The 17,759-nt window shown below is 41.0% G+C and overlaps 1 protein-coding gene across 1 annotated transcript in view; it reads right to left on the bottom strand.

Moving 5' to 3' along the window:
• Positions 1–1,611: 1,611 nt before the first annotated feature.
• The window catches only part of gjd1b (gap junction protein delta 1b), a 32,630-nt gene continuing 16,482 nt past the window's right edge, over positions 1,612–17,759 (bottom strand). Inside the window, exon 2 of the mRNA XM_082503233.1 lies at positions 1,612–2,981. Within this exon, the coding sequence (XP_082359359.1) occupies positions 2,132–2,981 (850 nt within the window). The 3' untranslated portion in view covers positions 1,612–2,131. The remainder of the gene's footprint in view (positions 2,982–17,759) is intronic.

The raw sequence follows: 17,759 nt of genomic DNA, 5'->3' as shown, positions 1-17,759 counted from the left end.
AACGAAAGTATACCCAACTGTCTCTATATCTGGTTCAGTAGGCACACAGTGTGTTCCCTCCATCTTTTGCATCATAAACTCGTGCATGTCTGTATGTGTCCAGAAATACAATCTTTTTCCCAGCGTGACTTCCTTCAGTCTGCCACTCTTTCACTCGTCTGCAATAATCAAGGTGCAACACTCTCTGTCATCTTTATCTTTTTCTGTTTCTTGCACATCATTCTCTTTTCTCTCACCATGCATGCATGCTGAAATCCAGTCAGGAAAGAAATGCAAAACGAAAGCCACTGAAATTAAAAAAACAAACAACCTACAACTGTCCCTAGAGAGCAACTACGATCAGTTACACAGCTTGATCATTCAAGAAACACCGCATTGTGTAAACATGCCTTTGTCTAATGGCTCATAGGCCTTAATTACCTGAAGCTGCGCAGCTGATTTTTGAAGAAAATCAAGGCTCTATAAAACACATAAAGGTGTAACTGCATTTTAAATTCAGATAAGTAACAAGAAGTGTTATTCTAAAGAGCTGCAAAAGAAGTTTGAAAAAATCAGCTGCACATCCTCAAAGCATTTTTTTATATCAAAGCTCACAAATCTCTCCCCTTCCTACACCGTGCATGTCATTAATCAGGACCTACAGTGACAAATGCTTCAAACTCAACTAAAATGAAAAGAAAAGACAGACAGTTTATACATAAAAAGTACAGCAACAAGATTTCCCAATCAACCCGCCCCATAAAGATAAATAAATCTATTTGGATATACTCTAAATGGATAAATAATATTACCATGATATACTCTATGTAACGTTTCAGCAATAATTAAATATCTCAAGGATGGCACCATCGCTTTCTCAAAAGAAGAAAAATCATTATTCATTGTGATGTGTTTTATGAAATCTGTTTAAAGTTGTAGTAAAGCGATCTCTTCTCAAGCTCTTTCGTTATCTTTCGCTCTTCTCTTTTTGTTTCATCTCTTAGCACACGAAAAAGCTGGAGGGAGTGGAGTTTGTGCTTTAGCAGAGACTGACGCTGTCTGGCCGATCATCCGTTTGTTCATTAGTTCCTCTCAGATGTTTACGCAGCAGGAGAGCAGCGAAGGTCACTGCTGTCGTTCGAAAAACCCCTCGGGTCTGTACAGGTCTGTACAGTGGAGCAGAGCAAGAGTAAGGGATAGGGCAGAGAGGGGGGGGGAGTGTTTATTGTACTCACTGTGTTTCTGTTAAAATCAACTTTTGCCAAGAGACTAAACATAAACATCGTCAGTCTTACTCTCTTGGTTTTGGCTTGTAACGGTGTTCCAGCAGAAGCATGACACGCTGTTGGGAGGCAGCGCTTTCTCTCTTGGCGTCGGTCTACCTCAAAATCTCAAGCAGGCAAAGAGAGGAAGCAAAAGAAAAACGTTCTGTCTTCCCCCCCCTCCTTGGTTCATATGTTTTCCCAAAGCGTGACGTCTCCCTCCTGTTCTCCCTCACTCTCAAACTTGCCTTCATTCCCCAGAGTCTGTCACGGCTTTGACAGTTCTTCCGTTCCTCTTTTTAATAATGTTGCTGCTGCTCATCCTCCCTGTCCCATCCCCTATCCTGCCCCCCCCCCCCCTCCCATTTTTTTTCACTGAGGCTGACACAGTCCAGAAGAAAAGCACCATGGGATGCATCAAACAACCATGTCGCCTTCGAATATCCCCAGAGAACACAAAACAGCCTCTCATCTGTTTTCCTCCCTCTTCCCCTCTTACTCTCATCTCTAGATCAGCCCCGTGAGGATTTAATTCTCCGCATAAGAAACGAGAAGCAGAGAAGGTCGTTAGTTAAAAAAGACAGAAGTATAAAATGGCAGTTGGACTATCTCCTTATGAGATCAGCATGTCTTTATTATGTATGTTTGCAAAACGAAATTTGTTGTCCTCTTTGATGCTCTCTAATTTTCTTCCTTCTCAAGCTTCTGCTAACTTTCAGCGCCGCAGAGCCTGAGGTTTGGTCTTTTTTTTACATTCTGTTTCATTCTGTCATAGAGGAGAGGTCATCTTGTTTGACTTCCACACCATCTTCATTAAATTAAAATCAGAATTCGTTCATTCTCTCTGTTGCACATTCATCCCGCTCCCCCTCTGTTGTCTGTCTTCATCGTCAGACGTAGGCCGATTCGCTGGACTGTGTGCGTCCCAGGTTGGGTGGCTGAGACAGATGCGCCATGTCCTTCTTCCTGATTTCACAGATAGACTTCCTGCGGGCCTGGACGCCCCTGATGGCGGCCTTGATCTTGCGCCAGCCGAGATGATTGAGCTCAGCCAGATTGAGCACAACACAAATGCCGCTCACGGCAAACATGAAGACCAGGAAAACCGTTTTTTCTGTGGGCCGGGACACGTAGCACTCCACCTCCTTGAGACACGGGTAGCGGTCGCACTCGAAAATCCCAGGCACGCTGAAGCCATAAAGGAAGTACTGGCCCGCTAAGAAGCCAATCTCTAGGGCGTTTCTGAACACCACCTGAATGATGTAAAAGCGGGAGATCCCTTCTTGACGGCGAACCTTGGAGCTCTTCCCGTGCGTGAGGCCCCGTGGGGCATTGGGGATCTCCTTCACCTCCAGACAGTCAGGTTCTTCCTTCCCTCCTCCACTATCCCCTCCGTGCTGAACTAGAATTCCATTTATGTTGCGGAGCTTCCGAGCCCCATCCCTTCCGCCGTAGTCCCTCTCCATTATTGGATAGAGAAAAGAGTAGCGCCGGTCTCTCTGCTTGGCTGACTGATGGACAGAGTAGGTGATAAAGCAGAGGCTGGGTGTGCACACCAGTATGATCTGGAAGACCCAGTAGCGGATGTGGGAAATGGGGAAGGCTTTGTCATAGCAAGCTTGGTTGCAGCCCGGCTGTAAAGTATTACAGATGAACATGGTCTGCTCATCCTCGTACACCGTCTCTCCGACGATGGCCACAATCAGAATACGGAAGATGACAACGACAGTCAGCAAGATCCTAAAAGACAAACAACACAGAGATAAATGGGGTTAATACAATATTTTCTTTTGGAGAATGCACTGAATAACAATACTGTGCATTTCATCTCACCATCTCACCTGGGTGTTATTTTTGACTCTGAGCTTGGTTTTATCCCACATACTAAACATGTAACCAAAACTGGATTTTATCATCTAAAAAATATAGCCAGAGTCCGCCCTATTCTCTCTCGGGCCAACACGGAGATGCTGATGCATGCTTTTATTACCAGCCGCATTGATTACTGTAATGCCCTGCTCTCTGGTCTTCCTAAGAAGAATATTTCAACTTTACAACTCTTGCAAAACTCGGCAGCTCGTGTGCTGACGAAGACCAGAGGGCGGGCCCACATTACACCGGTTTTAGAATCGCTGCACTGGCTCCCCGTGTGTTTCAGGATCGACTTTAAAGTTCTTTTATTGGTTTTTAAATGTCTTAATGGTCTTGGGCCTTCTTATCTCTCAGATCTGCTTTTACCATACGAACCCTCGCGGACCCTGAGGTCCTCTGGTACTGGCCTTTTAATTGTCCCTAAAGTCAGGACACATACTCACGGAGAGGCAGCTTTTCAGTGGTATGGTCTAGAGATGGCACGATACCACTTTTTTATGTCCGATACCGATACCGATATCATAAATTTGGATATCTGCCGATACCGATATGAATCCGATATAGTGTTTTTTAATCAACAAAACTGTTTTTTAAATATCTTGCTGCATTTTGTATAAGTTCATACTCAAGTTTAAAACAACAACTACACTAAAGCTATTCTGTTATACCTGTATGCAAAAAAAAATATTTCATAGTTCAGCAATACTGATCAATCTAATAAACTTAAACCTACACCATCCTCCCTATTCTGGTATTTTAAAGAGTACTTAGCATAAATATTAAGCAACCTAACTAATAGGGTTCCAACTCCCAGCAACAACAAAAATAAATAAATAAAAAATAGGGAACCACCCCTCACGCTCCACCTCGTGATGCTTAATCAACGTAATCAACCTTAATTTGATGCAGTGTGAAAAAAAATGCACAGAAATCAATTATTTTTCAAGAAATATTAAATAGATTCAACATCTTTCTTCAACAAAATTGCAGACTGCACAGATGGTACCTTCCCAAAGGAAAAAGTACTATAGCTTACTAGGGTATATATATTAGACTTAATAGTCACTATATACAGTAATTGACTTCTATTCATTTTACATCAAATTAAAACTTTGGGTGTCAGATAATTATTTATTAAAAGCTAGACATTTTAAATGAGAATAAGAAAGAAAAGTATGTCTTTGTGCCCCTTTTCCCTGTTCATGCCCTATCGGCCCCCCTGGCTAAACTTTGCTAGATCCGCCCCTGCACAGTTACAGCCGTCTGCTGTAGAAAAAGATCCTCGAGTAGAAAGTAATAATAAATACATTCTAACAATAGCTGATCAAGCTTAAACGTGCTGCTGTTGTTCAGCCGCTGGTTTCCTCTTTCTGGTGCAAAGTGGGCCAAAAGCAAACTAGAGACACAGACTCGCGACAGAAAAGCCGATCAGCTGATCGTTAAGCAGTTTCATGATTGAAGTAGCAGCAGGAGAGGCAGTCGCTCCATATATCGCTTGTTAAGCTTAACGCAGGAATGCTTTACAAACATTCAGAGATGGACTTACACACTTGCTTTACTTCTCTCGGGATAACTTTGTCGGAGATGAAATGCCGGGTTGCTAGCGAAGCTCCACATGCTATCCAGACCACCACAGGTCCCGCATGCCACAGCCGCTCTATCACGTGATGCATACTGCTCCTACGTGCTAACGTTCTGAGGTGAGTTACGGCGTGTTGCAAGTTTTGTGAGGTGCTTTCGTGATATTTAATGGATCGGATTACATTTTTTATTTTTCTCCGATATCCGATCCAGTAATTTAGGTCAGTATCGGACCGATACCGATACGTAATATCGGATCGGTCCATCTCTAGTATGGTCCTCGTCTGTGGAACAGCCTGCCGGAGGAGCTCAGGGCCGCAGAGAACGTACATGTTTTTAAGAACAGGCTCAAGACCCACCTTTTTAATTTAGCTTTTACTTAGCGTTTATTTATTTTATGCTTATTTATTCTATCCTGTTATTCTATTATTAATTTAGACTTTACCTAATATTTATTGATTTTATTCTTATTCATTTTTTAATCTTCTTACTCTATTTATATTTATATTTATATTGTATCCTGTTCTTATTTATTTTATCATTTTACCCTGTATATATCGTATTGTGTCATATCTCCAGTGTTTCCTCAGAGGGCGCTCTCTGCACCGGGGCTGTGATCGACCATGGCTGCTGGGTCTCTGGGGGTCCTCTCAGCCTGGCTGGGGGGCTCCTTGGCCTCCCTCCTGCTGTGTGCCCAGCCTGGAGGCTGCGGTCTGTGACCGGTTCCTGGTGCAGACGGCTCTCTGTTATAATGTTTCCTCACTTGGCTCATGCGAGCCCAGCCCAATTTTTACTCTTTAAGTGTGCGCGTGTGTGTATGTGTGTGTGTGTGTGTGTGTGGGGGGGGGGAATATGTGTGTATTCACATCATTTATGTTAATGAGAGTGTGGGGAGTGAGTTGGAGGGTGGGGTGGGCTGCTTTTAACTATGTAAAGCACTTTGTGCTACATTTTTTTTGTATGAAAAGTGCTTTATAAATAAAGATTGATTGATTGATTGATTGATTGATTGATTGATTGATTGATTGATTGAGTTGTGTTCATCTACAAGAAAACGTCCCTATCAGAAAGGTGATAGAGGTGATGAGGGGATGAGATGTCCTCTCCCTAAAATACATCAGCATCTCTAGCTGGGTTATGGTAACCTCATTCCCTCCACCAGAAGTTATTTGTTTAATGAAATTATGTCCAGTCCTTTGAACAAAATGCTAGCAGGAAGTCAAAGTAACATTAGAGAGAAAACAGATGGCAGCTCACAGAGCTATTGTGACTGACTGGTACCATCATGTTTCTCTTTACTCGCATGTTAGGTGCATGGATACATTTTGCTGTACCATTTAACCCCGATATGAGCAAACTGATAAGAAGAATGTAGCTACATTTATTTTCTGGTCTTAACTAAGGGTTAGCTATCAGGGCTCTCTACTATAGAACCAGCTCCCAGTTTGGATTTGGACTTCCTTTATGATAAATCTTCCCATACTGCTTCTCTTGGTGATTGAACAATTCAATCAACTCTTTCCACTCCCTTGTGTTTATACACCAGTGTTATATTTCATCGTTAGTTATGGAAAAAACTCTTTCTCCCATAGCGTGTCTTTTGTCATATCTTCCTCCGCTCAACCTGAACCAGTCGTGGCAGATGGCTGCCCCTCCTCTGAGGTTTCTTCCCCTTAAAAGGGAGTTTTTCCTTCTCACTCTCACCAAGTGCTTTCTCATAGGAGTTGTATGATTATTGGGGTTACCTTCCAATATTGTAGGGCCTTTGCCTAAAAAGTATAAACTGCCTTAAGAGGACTGTTAGTGTGAATTGGTGATATATAAATATGACTGAATTGAACTGAAGGGTTCCGAACTGTCAATGGCTGACTCATTATTAGGAAAACAAAGCTATAAAGACCAAAGGGCAATAGAAATGACCTTATTAAGGCTACAAAGTTAAGCAAGGTGACTTGACGCTGAAATCAAAGCACGGGCTTTAAGGACGAAAGCCGAAAAGAAAAGGGAAAACCTGTATTAACGAGAGAGAGAGAGAGAGAGAGAGGCATTGTGTCACTGTTAAGTCACTGTTCCCCCGGATAAGAACCAGAGAAGAAGAGTGCTCCAAATGTCATTTATCAGCCAGAGTAAACACTCCAGAAGAAAAACATTTATGTGCAGAGCATTGCTAACGCTACTCGTCAGTCCTCATAAGTCAACCTGCTACCTGTATCTTACAAACAGAGTATGTGTGTTTTGTGAAGAGGGGAAGCAGCGATGACATATCCACATCTAAATTTAGTCTCTCTTTTCTTTGCATCTTTAGGCCCAGCTAGCATAGCAACCACAGTTTAGACTCACTTAAGTTGGAAATGTGATTAATCTTGGTAATATCCAAGCACCATCTCTGTGTTGTTGGCTTTCTTGTTAACAATACACCCTCTTTCCTTTTAGTTCCATAGCAACAGGTGAGAAGGAGGTGAGCTTTGTTTGCAGATTTGGTGCTATTCCTGTGTGTGGTGTGGTGAGACAGAGATTATTGCTCCTGAAATGGGTTCACATCAACTCAGCCTCGGTGTAGGTGTGCCTCGTTATTCGCGTCTATCCGGGCATTTGCTTGGATGTGATGACTTGGCATATCTGTACACTTTGTGAGTCTGTGTGCCTCCATTATGTTAGACACACATATTAGGTAAACTGGATTCTTATATTCCTCTCTACTTTCTTTCTTGCCAACATCTTTTTCTTTGTTCTGTTCTTACTTTAGGCATCCTTCATTTATTTTTCAGATCTTAGACCGAGCAAGCACTTTAGATAGCAAGCTTTTTGCACGCTCCATGAGCCGATGGCTGTCTGGCACTGTATTCTGCGACCATACTTGTCTAAAACAAGATTGTGCACCGCAGACAGGCTCAGCAATATTGTTAGTGTGTTGATCGATTGTTGCATTACTGTTCAATCCCTTAAATACGAGGTTTGAATTCTGTGTAAGATGTGCTCTCACCAATCACCAATGTTTAGATAAATGAAAGTGTCATAAATAAGAATCGCTGTCGTTGCTTCACATGAACCCAGAGGACACGCCATTCACTGGCTCATCAAAACCTGACCTCATTACATTTATCATGGACTTATGGGTTTTGTGCATGTGCGAGTCATTAGATTTTGACATATAAAAATAGCCATGGAGTTAGTGCTAACAGGCATTACAGTATGATGAATGAAGAGAAGCTCATTCTTGAAAAAGAGCTTCACAACAGACAGTTGGAGTGTTTTGGGTGTAATTTAGACAGCAGTAGTGAATGATACACTTCCCAATTTTACATGTTAGTGTTATTTTTGCAGTTGTGTTTGCATTCATTTAAATATGTTGGTAATATTGCATATATTACATAATGCAAGCCACTAAAAAGGGGGCAAGACTTGAGGCTCCTAGGTGCTGCAACCTTGATCAGAAGAATCCTTTTTTAAGCCTAAAACATTATGTATATATACTTTAACAGGTGTCTGACACAAGGAGCTATACCTGTTTGCTCTGTTTGGTCTCATCTCTGATACTGACAGTCACCAAACTGGATTTCTCCACTGTGTTGTGTTTGGAGCATTTTCATAGAATTGCCTGACAAATAATGGGGCTTCCTGTGTGGTAGCCCCATTACTTCATTTTGCAAGTAAAATTTTAGTATTTTTTTATTAGCCTGCACTAATTACCAGATTTGTGTCTGCTTCTGGCAGCCTTACACCTTAAGAATGCAGCTTACTAGTACTTGCTTAGCACTCAACTCTCTTGTCCGATTATTATCCCAGAATGCATCCAAAACCATCAGATGATGCGATGGTGGCTATATACATCTTTTAGACACAGCCAGTGTTACTATAATACATCACTATTTGTTCATTGCTGATCCATTTATCAAATCAGTTTCTGTTTAACAGTAAAATCTAACTTTTGTGAAACAAAACAGTTTCAGCATTTCATCAACTCAGTATGTAAAAGGTAAAGTACAAAGCTTTCTCAGATTTATCATATCAATTAGAGGATTTGTTTATCTGGACACTGTTGGGAGTGGACTGTGAATCCAGGGGGAGACCCATGGTGCTGCACCTGAGACCCTGCCAGATAATCATTAGATGGCATTTGGCTGTGTGAACGGTAATCTACCAATCGCACAGTGGCTTCGCCAGTCTTGCGTGGCGCAGATGTGGAGTTGAAGGGCAGAGTTAATCCTTTCCAGAGTCCAGCGGCATGCAGCTCACATGTAACTCCTATCAAAACGACAGGTCACCAGTGATGGCTTCCAAAATGAAAAATAAAAGACTCACTGCCAATCCTTTCACCTGTGATCAGCAGCAGGGAGAGAGGAATGTCGGAGCAAGGGGGAAAGGAATAGATGCAAAAAAACCCCCAAAAATAATAAGCGATTCCATTAAGGAGCTTAGTAAGCAGGGAATTCACAATACAATGGTGGAGAGTGTATAGCAGTAATTGTGCGCACACAAACACACATATACTGTAGCAGAGGAACGTCCAAACGGGGACGGGAAACTGTTGAGTGAGCGCTAACAGAAGACATCAGCTTTCTGTTGAAGATGAATGAGTTCCAGACAGGGATAAAAGATTATAAAGTCACCAAAAACGCAGTGGCTCAGACATCTTCAACTTAAATTAAAAGAGGTATGTGCCAGTAGTGTGACGGCGTGCGAGAGATAGAGAGGGGTTAGTAAAGAAAACCAGCAATGGAGGAAAATCTCATCGTAGAGAATGAATTATATAATAGCTTCCACACGCAAACCCAGTTCTGTAATCTGTGGCTGGGCCAAGGGAGGATTCTTCCATTAGGGGTCTTTTTGTTAATGCCATCGAATAGCTTTAGATTATCGTACCGCACAGAGCAAACCCCACCTGTTTTTTTCCCTCTCCTTTTCAGAGCATTATTCTTTCTTTTCTTGGTTTTATTCACTCTTCATGCAGCTTTGGGCCCCCATTTATCTCCCTTGCACCACAACAGCAGTCGTCGGCCCCCATGAGGAATAATCCGGAATAATCTTAAAATTGTGTCTGTAGTTTTCTATGTAAAGCCTTGATTCACAAGTGATTCCCACAAAAAAAATAAAAATGAAATTCCACAGAGTAAACTTCCTTCTTATCTCATGTGGAGAAATGTGCAGATTCACATTAACATGCACAATTAAAATGAAGCAAAGATTTTTACAAAAAAGTTGAAATCAGCTTCATTTACATGATTTTTGTGTTGCTTTATCACTGAGTGTCTAGCCAGTGAGCATATTTATACACCGGGTAATTTATAAATATGCTTGAACGATATTACAGACACGTTTCTCAGCACACTCACACCCTCGGTTCCCAGCAGACAGTGTTTGTTGTTCCTTTTGACTAATTTATTGGTGATTATGCAAAAACATTACACCAACTCCAAAACGCCTCCTCTCCTCCAGCAACTGCAAGTCCCTGACCCGCCATCTTTTTTTTGTCTTTCTCATTATCTGACAATAGAGCTCTAGCAATAAAGGGGTGGTTGTATGTTTTGAAAGCTCTCATTACGGGCATGCAGTTAATTGTAAAAAAAATTGATGTAATGTACAATAGCATGAAAAAAATTATAGCTCTGGCATGTGACTGGAGAAATCTTGTTCCATCTGTTTCTCCATATGTATGCAGACATACATGGACACAAACACACGCAATGCTGCTGCTGCTGCTGCCCTGGTAATCAACACTATTCAACTTTCAGAGAAATTAAAGTGCAATTCACAGTGCAGCCTCCGTGGTATTAGAAATGAAATCTTTAATCTATCTTTAATGTCAGTCTTTTCCAATTAAACTTTCCTCAAAAATGATAGAAATCGAGGTGATGTGGGAGTTGTTTCTCATTATGCGCTGGAGCTGAGTTTCAGATAATAATGAGGCATAGCAGATGAACAAATGTAGATCTCTGTGTTATGATGTTTGTGGAAAGGCATTTTTGAGTGTGCTGTGTTAGACAGGGAGAAAGGTTGAGATGTTAATATGGTGGAAAAACATCACAAAATTCATTAACTGTGGATGAATGCGATCATGAGAGAGCTGAGGCTCTCTTAAGCTCATATTGAGGCGGATATTGAGGAAGAGGAGGGGAAGGACAGAAAATAAGTGGCTCGAGGGATCAATAAGGAACACAGGATTGTAGATTGGAAGATGTGGCAGTGGAGATTAAAAAAAAAAGAAGAAGAAGAAGAAGAAGAGGGATGAGGGATGAGGAAGCGCAGCAGTGGTTCCTTTACCCATAAACCCAGCAAACACACACACACACCCCTATCTTCCCTCTCTCCCTTCAATCTCCCCTCTACTCAACTTCCCTCTGCTAGTTACCACGGCAACAGGCAAGGGGCAGAAAATGAAGGGAGATGAAGAGAAAGAAGTGTGCAGACTAGAAGCTAAGTCAACTAAAGAACAGCGTGTTTCAGCCGAGCAGGGGGGCACATTTGTCGCACCAGTCAGAGCGGAGCTTCGGTGCCTCAAAGGGCTCGATGCAAGTTCACTTTATGCAAAAAGCCCAAAGAAGAGTTCACTGAAAGAGTAAATTATGCCAGCAAGGCACAGCAAATTATCCAATGTTGAGGTTGTTTAGAAGTAATTCAGATTTTCAAATCCAGAATATACTGGCCCTGCTTTTAAGTGTTTGTGTGTGGGGGTGGGAAAGGGGGGCTCGGGCTCCACAGTTATTGCATTTTAAGGTGAGAAGATAAAGGAAGTTTTAGAGATAAGATACAGTAACTATTTTAAAATATGGATACATAGTCTCGACTTTTAATGCTACAGTTTCAGTTTATGAAATCCCCAGTAATATTAAGTCAAAGAGAAAGCTCTGAGCTCTGTCTCTGCAGGCTGAGGAGTCCATCAGCTGCTTCAGGTTGTGATGTAAGGCTCATTGATAAGGTTAACCTGCTAATCTTTTTCAGACTTTCACCTTTGGTCTCCTTCGATACCTGTTGGGTGCTTAGCTCGGCTTTTGTTTGCACGTCACACCACTACCTCCACTGTCAACCCCGCATCGCTGCTGCCACTCAGTTTCTATTAGTTACATCCCCAACCCGCTTGTTTCTTTTTGTTATCCATTAGTTTTTGTCCCTCACAAACTGACCAGGCAGTTCCATCTTGTGTCATCTGTTTCACCTCAGATCTGTCCCTCACTGACCCTGATAATCGATCTGAATTGCTTTTTGACTTCAAATGGAGAGCAGTGGAACAAGGTTATCTTCTTGCTGTGCCTCCACTATAAATTAAATTTCCTGACATGAGCGGTTCTAGAGGAGCTGGATGGTTGCATTCATTGGAACTGTCTTTCAAAATGCCTTTCAAGTGTCACATTTGATAGAGAGCAACTGAAAATGACCTCATCCATTATCACAATGGAAAAACTAACTAGAGACGGGAAATAAAAAGATGACTCTGTTTGGTTCTGCTATATGCTGGCTAGATTGCATAACTGTCATAAAATAATATACATTGACAGCTAGCTGTTAGCATGCTAAAAGAAGACAATGCTGAAGCTGCATCATGACTGCTTTAGTACATATTTCAGGATGTCAGTGGGACAGTTTGAGCTCTTGTTGGCAGAGCTGGGTCCACATCTGAGGAGTCAGAGGAATCATTTCAGAGACCTGTTTGCCCCAGAGCAGAGTCTTATCTCAGTGTCTGAGGTAAAATCGTATTATTTTGCTTTTTGTGTTTTCAGTTCCGACACATATTTTGAGCTAAGAGTGCACTTGTTGCAAAATGCAGTGGCTTGATTTGCCATATCGGATCAGAAATGGGCTTGGTTCAAAAAATAAATGCCGCAAATTCAAATTTAGGTGCTTGGTGTGAACACTAGCATCAGGAATAGGTGCAATACTTCCAGGATGTTACACGTCCAGTGTGTAAAGGCCTTGAGGGTTGAGTTTTTAATAAACTTAGGCATTAAGGTCTACCATAGAGGTGGAAAAAGGACAAGTTTAACAATCAGGGAGCCCTCCATACACTGCTGTTTTGGGGTTTTGTAGTGTAGTCAGTGAACATCCTGCTGATTTCCTGTTCCACACACCAGCTATAGTTTATACAACCACATATATTTTTAAAAGCTAATAAAAAAGCTGTGTTGTTGTCTGACAATAACCAGTGATTCTGGTTTGCATTTCAGTCAATGTTTTGCCTTTTCTACATGAACTGTTTACCTAGAGATTAGTCATTTTAATATTGCTGTATTTTGAATTACATTTTTTTACTAAAGACTCATAATCCTAAAATTAATCTCTATACTGATTTCATAGTTGGGCAGACAGTGATTCATCTTTTCTGAAGCATTAAAATATTGGTGTCTGGGACACTGAGAGCCTGAGGGCTGTGGTGTACACCGTGAGTTTTTAAAAGCTTAGCTTAAAGGCGGGCTGCAGATGAGTGCTAATAAAAAGCTGTAGAGGGGTAGAATAAGAACTGAGTAGTTTTTGGGAGCCATGGCGCTTCAGAAAAAGAAGGGACACAGTACTGCAGCATGTTGAAAGGACAAGTGCCTCAGCTGAGGCAGTTAAGGCTTGGACCCAGAAAAAAGTACTTTTCAGAGGGTCACAAAAAAGTCATGTAGGTCACTTTGGAGACAGTTATTAGGTATATAAACTCTTAATGATGTTCAGCAATACAACAGACAAAATATTGCTGATTTTTTTTCTTGCACCCCATCGCCACCCTTTATCCTGCTTCTCTTTCTGCTTTTTCTCTGAAAGGTTCAACTCTTTATCTCTCCTGTGTGTCTCAAGTAAACCAGTTGTTAACCCAAATCCAACCAACAGCGCGGACAGATTTAATCCTGTCACATCAAATATGGATGGACACTTGTCACACACTCTCTCTCACAGTCTGTCTGTTCCTTTGCCAAGGTTTATCAATAGCTCGTAGTTCACAGCAGGTCATCTGGCACCAGGTTGGATCCAGCCTCATACAGGAACCCTGAGACCCACACTCTCACACACACACACCCAGGGGGATGTTCCGGTGCTTCAGGCCAGCGACAGAAGGAGTGAGGGGGCTGCCCTCTCCCCTGCTGACAGACCTTTATCCTGCATGGCCACCCACCTCACCACATACACACACACACACACACACACACACACAATCACATGCACAGACACTCTAAACGAACTAAACTAAAATACGGAGACCTGTAACACCAGCGATTGCACTGAGCACCAATTCTGTCAGGACACCTTTCCATGCACATGTGCGTGCATACACACACACATTTAATCAGATACACGCAGTCTTCCAGCTGTTACAGGGCATCACAAAGCCGATTGTGACTGACATTGCTGAGTCCGCCATCTCAGGAGAAGATGAATTTCTAATACAGAGACCAGTGAAAATAGTTACCGGACCTTTGCTCTCGAGTAAGATGGGATCAGGGCTCCGTAGCTGTTTACTAACAGTTTGCGGTTCTCTAACATGGCAAAACTGACTATTCACCTTTGCTGCTTGCTAAATTGATTTTCTCGTCTTTCTTGATATCTGGCAAGACATGAGTTGTGGACGGAAGCCAGGGTACCTAGAGAGAACCCACACTAACACGGGAAGAACATGCAAACTGCAGATAGAAAGAGCAAGATGTTTATTTTGTTTTTATTTAGCTTTTTCATTTAGGAATAAAATATAAACCTGGACGTGTTTAGTGCATGGCTGCCTTAAAAATGGCAACAGACAACTTTCTCCATCTTTCATATACAGTCTATGGTTTTATCCTGCTTTTCAGAGGTGTGATCACAAACTGCCTGTAGTAAATACATGTTTTCTTAGTCTTTCATTTAAATAGAAATAACTGAGTGATAATTGCCTAAAGTAAACTATTTCTTTTCATTCCCTGCTAAGCTCTCCCTTTAAGATTTCACATGCTATTTATTGTCAGAAAGCTTGAAGTGAAAAGCTTCTATCGAAACCATGTGACGTGATATGAATGGAGCCTCGATAAATGCCACACAGATGCCTGTTGGGAGACACAGCTTTCTCCAGTAAATTGCAGCCGGCATCACAAGTCTTTTCTGCTGTCATTCTACAAGTTGTGAAGTCTAAATTTATCTGTATTCACCTCACAACACTGTCTACCAAGTATCTCTTTTTTTTATAATTAGCTACGAGAGTGGTGCAAATGCAACCTACTGCTGACCTACCTCCCTGCAGCTCTGCCTCACCGCTTAATTGAAGAATCTGCAAATGCACTGTTCCAAAAAATAGTTATGTCAAAGTATCTTACTGTATATTTTACAGTTTTGTACTGTCCTTCTAGAATATCATGAAATTTACATAAGTAGACTGTGATTTTATATGTCAAAGGTAAAATAACATAACATCACTGTACATATCGTAAAACACAATTTACTTGTTTTTTAAATATATATTTTTTGTATATTAGCTGTGCTAATTATATATTTTAAAAAGTAAATGTAGAGGTAGGAATTGCAATTAATATAAATCTCAAAGTATTCACAACATTCCTGAACAGAAATAGGCCTCTGCACATGGGGTGAGGGTGTGGCCATGAAAACAATGTGACATGCCATTGGATGTTGGGACACATAATAACATGACGCTAAGCATCGGCTAATGAATGTGAACTAACAACCACAAGGTCGCGGGTATGGCTGTACTGTAGGAAAAAATCCTAATATAAAAGTATTTTACTGTGCGTTTTACAGTTTTGTTCTGTTCTTCTAGAATATCCTTAAAGTTACGTAAATAGACTTTGACTTCACATTTCAAATGTAAATGAACGTTAAATCACTGTAATGTAATAAAACATAATTGTCATGATTATTAAATGTATCTGTCTGTACATATGCATATTTAGATTGTTAAAACACATTCACAAATGTATCATGATTTCACAAATATCTGTCCGTTATTTGAAAGATCGAACTGTTGAATTCAAATGTAATGCTATGGAAAAGTATATAACATGATTCCTATAAGCTTGTGTTACATCACATAAGTATTATTATCATTGCTATTTAGGGTGATCGTGGCTCAAGAGTTGGCAGTTCGTCTTGTGATCAGAAGGTTGCTGATTCGAGCCCTGGCTCGGACATTCTCAGTATTGTGTCCGTGGACAAGACTCTCCACCTACTGGTGATGGCCAGAGGGGATGATGGTGCGATATGGCAGCCTCCCCTCTGTCAGTCTGTCCCAGGGCATGCAATCCATTATTATTTAAACCAACTATTAACTGTATATTTCTGTACATTTACGTATTATGATTCATATTGCCATATTAATTGACTTTGTTTATAGGTAATTTCATTATTTGATCACGTTAAAATGTTCCTAATTTAATGTCTAAAAGCACTTGGAAAAGGCAGAATCCCATGTAAAATTAGCGCAACAAACTCTATTTTCATTACTGAAAATGACTGTATTTTCATGAGAAAGTTATTTTCTGTTATTTTACTGTAGTATTTTGGCGCCCCAGCTGCTGGAATATTACCGTTTTCTTAAGATTTGTTTTTTTTTTTCCTATTTATAGATAATTTCATTGTTTAATCACATTAACATCTTCTTAATTTAATGTTTAAAATCACTTGAAAAGGCAAGATCCCATGTAAAATTAGCGCAACAAACTGAATCGTCATTACTGGAAATAACCATATTTTTATGAGGAAGTTATTTTCTGTTATTTTACAGTAGTATTTTGGCGCCCCAGCTGCTGGAATATTACCGTTTTTTAAGATGTTTTTTGTAACGGTGTGGGATCGTGTTTCGTGGAGTGAGTGTGTGTGTCGAGGTGTGAATGCATTGCCACGATTTTGCTACTACTTATAAGACTGACAAACAATGATTTTGGTCTTTGGGGCCTGTTGGACAGCAAACCTTAAAACTTATCTTTGCCCTACAAACAGTCAAAACTACATCACACACACATGAAAATCAAGGTCAAAACACATAACCAAATTAAATGAAAGCAGTATAAATACATAAGCAAATTAATGAATTAACTTTTACGTTTTCATACATTTTTCCATTTGCCAAAGAAAAAAGTACTGTAAGGTGTTAAATTTAGACAACGCACACTAGCTTGCTGGGTTTTTTCTCAAAGGCATTTCCATCTGCAGTACTTTACAGTATTCATAGAACACTACAGTAATTTACAAAAATATCCAGCATAGTGGTGTGACTACAGTTTTGTATGGTGTTGTATCACTAATGGGGATTAGATTAGTATACTGTTTTCCTGCCGATGCTCAGGTAGCTCTACCTTGGCAACAGACCATGTGATAGAGTTCAATGGGAGAACACGACATTAAAAATAGACTTTCTAAAATTGACTCACTGATCATTCACTCTGTATCAATGGTGAGACTGAAAAAAGTGAAAGGAGTGAAATGAGTCACCATGGCAACAGAGCAGCCAGTGGGAGCGTTGGTTTTGGGGGGTAGGTTGTAAGGTCGTGATGGAGGAGTGAGGCACGAGCAGGAGAAAGAGCAGCAGGACAGAGGAAGCAAGCGATTGCGTGGGCAGGAGACGAGGGATGGAGCGGGGGTGGGGGTGGGGGTCAGTGGAGGGAAATAGAGAAAGACAGAGAGAGAGAGAGAGAGAGAGAGAGAGAAATGATGGCCGTAATCCGGATTAAATCAGTGGGTTTTGGACAATCCCGAGCTAAGACCGTCCGTGCCAACTCCCCACCCACCGTGGCAATCCCGTGCCAAGCCCCAGCCCAAATCAGCCTCTTTGGCACATGCAGGGAGCCTCCATGACACACAAGCAGACAGCACATGGCCATGCAGGGAACATCCCAAACCCACTCACACAAAACACACTCCAGAAAAAAAATATTACTAATACCTATTTTTATACAGTGTTTCTACAATCATGCAATCATGCAAATCAATGACAAATATGAATGACTGAAAGACACATGACATAAAATTTTTTAAATGATCTTAAATCCTGGGTTTTATATAGATGTAAAAGATCAACATAAAGTATGAGAATAAAAGCTGCCACTGTAGCTGGTTTAAAGACACGAGCGTGTGCTTGCTTCGGTTTTTACCACAATTTTAATGATATTC

Source organism: Aulonocara stuartgranti, assembly GCF_965226115.1.
Source record: "Aulonocara stuartgranti genome assembly, chromosome: 14".
Classification (NCBI taxonomy): Eukaryota; Metazoa; Chordata; class Actinopteri; order Cichliformes; family Cichlidae; genus Aulonocara; species Aulonocara stuartgranti.
This window is presented reverse-complemented; position numbering and strand designations above follow the sequence as displayed.